This window comes from Glycine soja, chromosome 15, assembly GCF_004193775.1.
Source record: "Glycine soja cultivar W05 chromosome 15, ASM419377v2, whole genome shotgun sequence".
Classification (NCBI taxonomy): domain Eukaryota; kingdom Viridiplantae; phylum Streptophyta; class Magnoliopsida; order Fabales; family Fabaceae; genus Glycine; species Glycine soja.
Window position 1 is genome coordinate 16,636,781 of NC_041016.1, and position 7,059 is coordinate 16,643,839.

Here is a 7,059-nt window from a genome sequence, read left to right on the forward strand (position 1 = left end):
AAATAAAACCAACAATACTAATGAAATGGGTTCATATACAATATTTGTATATACATGGAATATCAATATAAAATATGTAAATAAACTACGCCTAATCCGTGCGCCGCCTGCGTCTAGACCTAACATATACTAGATGGTTCTGTGTCACACTCCTGGCCATCCTGAGGCATTCTTCGATCACCTCATGTGTCGATGAGCCTGGCGTGACCACCCCTAGACTCAGATGGTGCTCCAACCTCTCAGCAATGTCATCACAAACTTCTTGTTAAATACAAAACAAACAGATTACACAAATTATTATGCAAATATTTAGGTAACTGACATAAATTATTAATATTACTTACCACTGCATGTCTAGGCTCCTCCACAGATGTCGACGATGCTCCTGGCTCCGGCACGTGAGGGATATCCGTCTACGAGGCCTGAGGGACGACTCGGGGCTGCGGGGCATGACCATCAGACAGAGGATCTGATGCGTGGCCTGGTGTCATGAAAGGATGCGAGATGCGGAAGAACTAGTCCATGTAGTCACTGGCACACTGACCTGGCATAGCGCACACCTCACCTGCTGGAACGATATGATCCGAGTAGTGCATCCACCTATCGTGTATATCATCATACGACACCCATGAAACGACAGGAGGAGCAGTAATGGTCTGCGTGTATCCAAACTGGCGCACGACCCTCTCTGGTCGATAATAAACAACAACAGGCCCCGAGCACAAGAGATTGGAATAGCATGATATGACATGGAAGTCTCGAACCGATCGGTGCTCCCCATATGGGATCTAACAAACATCTGGAATCCAGAGTCGGTCCAGGCACTCCCTATACGCCGGTGTACGTATGCTCTTCACGGTCTTCTTCGTCGCAATCCACCTACACGCACGCGGGGAATCCTCATCGTATTCCTGATCAGCAATGGAGTTTGTGACTGAGGGAAAGTGCTCGTAAATCCAGCACTACAAATGTAACATCATAATGATAAATATTAATAAAGAAAGTCTGACAAAATTTAAAGTTGAACATTGTTGAACCTGAACGAATGAAAAACATATTTGTTAACTGCAGTAGTGTGATGTAGCCGTCAAGCTGTCGGCTGTGGCTGATAGAGGCATCGTTCAGCTGGTCGTAATATGCACCAGAGCAGCCACTCCCCAGGTGTACCTCCCCGTCATACTGAGGTCATGAAGGGCCTCCAAGTACACAACATGCACATTGGTTGCACTCTTGTTAGCAAACAGAGTGCAACCCAGAAGATGAAGAAAATATGCTCGAGCCGCAGCTGTCCAATGACCTGCCTAGCATCGGCGTTCGTATATGTCACGTACCCATTGCAGGCGTACATACGGTCCACGACACTGGGCTGTCTCAGCCCTGGCAGACTTTGTAGAGACCATCAATAAGTCCACCAGCATTTAAACCACATCGTCCACGTGCAAGGACTGAAAGGCGTGCAAGTCGCCAACCACAGGCAGATGGAGAAGCGAGGAGACGTCGTCCAGCGTGATGGTGAGCTCTCCCACCGGGGGATGGAAACTAGACGTCTTCCGGTGCCATCGCTCCACAAACGAGGACAAAAGTCCCCGATCGCCAGTGTCTACCAAACACGCGATCAGAGGACTTAGTCCTGTCCCAGCAACGAGTCCCTCAATGGCAAGGACAGGCTTGCCTAAACTATGGACCTTCCTCCTGTGAGAGGATAACTTCAACTCAGGACGCTCCTGAATTGAAGTATAAAGGAATGCAAAATTCGTTAAAATCATCATTTAAAGGAAAACTAATTTCAATCATGAAGTATAATTTACAAGTAACTAAAAATAAATATTATAAATACCTCTCCCGTCCATACACTGCAAGCAATGTGATCCGCATACTGGGTCAACACGGATGGGTCGCTCGGACCACCCAGAAATCCCTCATGCTCATCCTCAGCAGCCTCCGCGCCTGTGTCCGCAGGAATGTCTACCACAATGTCCTCTACATCAGCTGGTGCCATCGGCTCATCCGGAAATACATCAGCCTCAACATCTGGCGCAGGGACCACTGGCTCATCGTGCGCCGCGGTCACAACGACTCGCTGCCTCCGTGCGGATGCGGTAGGCCTTCGACGCTGCGGAGCATCATCGAAATCATCACGATCTCCTCAGCCCACACCTCTGCTAGTAACGTGACCTAAGGCATGACCTAATCCTCTGGTCCTAACTATGATCTGCAAATGAGTACCGCAAAATCCATCACTCATTTCATTCTCTCAAATTTCATGCGTGAGTCTCACAAACCCACCAAAGCCAGATGATATTAGAAAATGATTAAAATCATTGAAAGCATGGTTAAGTGATTAAAATCATTGAAAGCATGGTTAGGTCACTTTAGGATTTTATAAACTTTCTCATATGTTGACTAAATCAATAAGCACACACACTTGTGTGTTTGAAATCATTGAACGAAGATGGAATATCCAACTTCATCACTCATTACATGTGGTTGTCCACTTTTCGAATGCAGAGTTGAATAACAATCCTCAGATGCAATTTGATAGTGAGGTTATAAGGGAATTATGTACATGCATCAATAAGTTGGTGGGATATGTAGGTGGAGCAGAAGATCATGTTGAAGTTGCACAATATTAAAATTGTGGATGATATGTTTGGGGAGTGATATTGCCATATTAATGAGGAAAACTGTTTCACCGAGTAACAAACAAAGCTTATACAACTTTTAAACTTTTATTTTTTAAGTCACTTGCTTAAATACTGTTTAATACATTGTCTTTGGCTTTGTAGCTCAATTCCCAATTTGCAAAAGCTAGCTATAAATATCTAAAGCTTTATTTGTAGTGCATTCAATTGTGAACGTAAATGAAGTGTCTATGAGGAAGTAATTTGCTTTTTTTAAAGTCAATAATCAATTCCAAGTCTTTCTTATAATTACTTCTTAGTTATTTATCTCAATGTTAAAGATTATATTGAGAAAAGGAATAGGTTTGAGCATAAAAGATTGCATGACTTGGTAACCAACCCTTAAGCAAACCATAAGGATGAACTTCATGCAATTAACCTCTGTGATATTGATGAATGTAATGAGTGACTAGTCAGAGAGATGGATGGGGACGATGTTGAAGTTGGAGATGAAAGGGTTTTTGAGGGAGATAATGAAGTTTGATGCTGACTACCCAGTACAAGTTTATGTTGACATTGAAATTCAAGGGAATTTATCAAGTCAGGGTCAGAAAGTTGATCTACTATTGAAACTACTAGCTAAGCAGGTAGATGGTTGAGTTGAATAATGCCACTGCCATTTGTGAATATTTTGGTCACGTCATGGCTTCTTGTACATGTTTCTCTACTAAGAAGTTGCCCTACTTGACTTCAGCTCTCTCTAGTTGTGATTTTTATCTTTGTAATAATGAGACTAGTTTTAGTAGCAATATATGGTTTGGAATATTTGGATAATTTCTGACAAGCACTAGGTATCTTTTGGAATTTTTAAAATGAAGAAAATTGTCAACATCTCAATATAATCATAATTCATGCTAATTAATATATACTTTCGATAATTCCCTCAAAGAGGATACATCTATATATAATCATAATTCATGCTAATCAATCTATACTATTTATCTATATGTCAACATCTCATTATTTACAACCAAATTGTGACTAAGGTCAAAATAAATTGTGACAACAATCTAATAAGAATGATCTAAATTATAGGCAATATTTATTCTTCTACCAAAGTAATACATAAAAGGAAACACTTGATATTCTCCAAAATGACACTATTTATCAAATATTTACCATACATTCAGAGGTCATCCTTACCAAAATTCCTAATTTAAAAAAGAACTCACAATGTATCAATCAAATATTTGACAATTTGTAAAATGAAGCTGTGACTATTTACGGATCAGGTGATCCATAAAAGTTTTCCGGAAAATGCTTACGGATCACCTGATCCGTAAACTATGTCTGCCGGAAAACTCTTACGGATCACCTAATCCGTAAACTATGTCTGCGTAGTTTACAGATCAAGTGATTCGTAAGAATTTTTCAGATCAAGTTGATTCGAAAAACTCTTACAGATCACCTTATTCATAACCTCCTCCAAGCTTCCCTACTCCGCCATCAATGGCGGAAACAGAGGATAGTGACGCTTACCTCGACGGTTGACGCTGACGATGCTCCCTCGATGGTGGACGGTGGTTCGTGGTTCGTGACTCCTCTTCACGACAACAAGAATCAAACGCAATATGAAAATGGCTCGTGGTTCGTGGCTGAGGAAGAAGAAGAAGAATCAAACGAGGAAGAAGAAAAAGGTAGCGCGAGAGAGACAGGTCCAAGAGGTCACCAACACAATACGAAAATGGCTCTGAGGAAAAAGAAGAATCAAAGGCTATGTGAAGAAGAAGAAGAATCAAAGGGGTTGTGTGAGGAAGAAGAAGAAGAAACTGCAACGGAGAGAGAGAGAGTAGCGGGAGAGAAAGAGTCAAGTGTTTTTTTTTTAAAATAACCAGGGGTAATACGGGCTTTTCACCTGAAGTGCTGGGTGGACCAGCAAAAATGCTGGGTGCACCTAACAGCACTCCTGCATTTCAAAGTGAAGAAAACAACATCTAAGATTGTGTGGTTTCTAATTAGCATAAAGGCTTAAAATATGCTTCTGGTTGTTGTAAGTTTACATTTTTCTAATTTGGTTTTTGTAAGTTTTTTTATTTTAAGTTCATGTAAGTTTGTATTTTTTTTTAATTTGGTTCTTGTAAGTTTTTTTTTCATTTTAAATCCTTGTGAATTTGTGTCTTTTCAATTTTGGTTTTTTTTAAGATTTTATTTTTTTATTTTTAGTCTTCTTAAGATCATGCTTATAGGAATAAAAATTAAAAAAACACAAACTCACAAGTTTTACAAATGAACAAAATATTTTACATGAATCAAAATTAAAAAGTATAAATTTACAGAGACTAAAAATATGAAAAAAAAACCTATAGAAACTAAAATTAAGAAAACACAAACTTACAAACCAAAACATATTTAAGCCTAGCATAAATGGCAACCTAATGATTTGATATTTGAATTGGAAATCCATAAGTCAAGTTGCACCTACCTCTCTCTACATGACATTTCTTCTACGTACACTAGTGTTGTTTGCTCTCTGCTCCTATTAGGTAATTTATATTCGTAGTCCATTCTCATTTCTTGTGTGTACCAACATTTTTTTATTGACTCCTTTTCATGCATTGTTCTTTAGAATTGTAGGCTTAAATATGAATTTATTCAATGTAAGTTTGACCTTCTTCAATTTTAATCTTTGAAAGCTTTTTTTTTTTTTTCATTTCTAGTATCTGTAAGTTTTTCTTTAATCTTGATGCCAGTAAGTTTTTTTTTTTTTCATTTTTTGTCTCTATAAATTTGTGTTTTTCCCATTTTAATCTATTTAAGATTCCAAAAAGACAAACTTGATGCCAGTAAGCTTTTTTAAAAAAAAAAATTGAAAAAACATAAATTTATAAGAACTAAAAATAAAGAAAAAAATTTAAAGAGACCAAAATTAAAAAAAAAACGTAAACTTGCCAAGACTAAAAATAAAAAAATTACAAATAAAAATTAAAAAAACATAAGCACATAAACTAAATTCATATTTAAGGTAAACTTACATCATCTTCATGAGCATGCTTTCTTGTTGGGTCATTCCTTCTTTCAATGGGTTTATCATCCTAAAAGACCTCTTTCTCTTACTATTGATAAAATTAACATACTGTCACATTGTGCAATCTAAATTATTACAACTAAATAATCATAATTAGTGGAAATAATTTAATAATGTTGTAGGAAAATATATAATTATTTTAAAAATATATTTTTTGTACGACTTAATTAAACACACCCTTACAAAACTCACAATCTCTTATTATTCACATTTTTCTTGTAACTATATTGGACGACGATGACTCTTGCTCGGCCCTTGATCATAGATGACAAGAAGACTTATATCATTCCATGAGCACTCAATTTTCATGCTTGAACCTAGTCTATTGGTATCTTTCTTCCAATATATAAGAAATAAATGATATTATTTTTTTAAATTATAAGAAACATGTAATCAATTTTAGACGTATCAATTATTAATTTTCTTTTACATCCTTATCTTATTTAACTGTAAAGTCTATTAATAAGATATCACTCATTTCCCTAATATAATAAGTATTTTTTAAAAAATTATAAAAATAAGTAAATGGTACTTTGATATACGATTTTACAATGACAAATTCATATATCAAAACACGAATTTATTTTTCATTTGTTTAAAATAGTTTTTTCTCTAAGAATTAAAATCGTATTTTAAAATACAATTTTAGTTTTTTTTTCCTTTTTCTAATCAAATAGTATGATAAAATATGATTTCTAAAACATAAAAGAAAACATGCTGAAATTGTATGTTAAAATATGATTTCAACTTTTAATAATAAAAGAAATTTAAAAACTGAAATTGTATATGTATATACAATTTTAGTGTAACAATTTTCTAAAAAATAAAATTGTATTTTGAAACGTGATTTCCTTATAGTAAAATCCTATTTCAAAATACGATTTACTCATTTTCGTAATTTCCTAAAAATATATTCATTATGATAATTTTTTAAAAAATTATCCATTAATTCTTTCAGTTTGTTTGATTCGTGATTTCTAATGTTTTGCTGACATGACAACATGTTTTCCGACGGAGATTTGTCATCAACAAATACATATTTTCGCATCAATGTCATGATGAAGAAAAAAAATACAATCTTAATTTATTTCTCTAACTTGCTTAAACTTTAAAATTTCAAAAACTTATCAAAAAGATTATTTTATTCTAGAAGTATTATGATATATTTCTTAACTTGTTTTATGTCTACAATTTTTTCCTGAATTTTCAAAGTCACTTTGTATAAAATCACATTATCCGCCTTGTATTTAAGTAAATAGGTAATTCACTTAAAATTTATCAATAATTAGTAAAATACATATATTTTGTAATCGCATGAAATATTTTCAGAAACTAAAAATAATCCTCTTGAAG

The 7,059-nt window shown here is 35.2% G+C and overlaps 1 protein-coding gene across 1 annotated transcript; it reads right to left on the reverse strand.

The window, feature by feature from the left end:
• Window positions 1–788: 788 nt before the first annotated feature.
• LOC114385892 lies at window positions 789–2,238 on the reverse strand. The gene is made up of 4 exons (XM_028345933.1): window positions 2,227–2,238; window positions 1,838–2,113; window positions 1,425–1,724; window positions 789–962 (listed from the first exon to the last, which is right to left on the reverse strand). Exons 1-4 carry the CDS (start codon window positions 2,236–2,238, stop codon window positions 789–791), a joined length of 762 nt encoding a protein of 253 aa, XP_028201734.1.
• Window positions 2,239–7,059: the final 4,821 nt, after the last annotated feature.

Bases quoted from the DNA above. Each gene is read 5' to 3' on its own strand.
- LOC114385892 (XM_028345933.1), bottom strand. The intron at 1,725-1,837 runs GTATTTATAATA...ACTTCAATTCAG, and splicing joins GCAGTGTATGGACGGGAGAG to GAGCGTCCTGAGTTGAAGTT. The intron at 963-1,424 runs GTTTAAATGCTG...TTACATTTGTAG, and splicing joins CCTTGCACGTGGACGATGTG to TGCTGGATTTACGAGCACTT.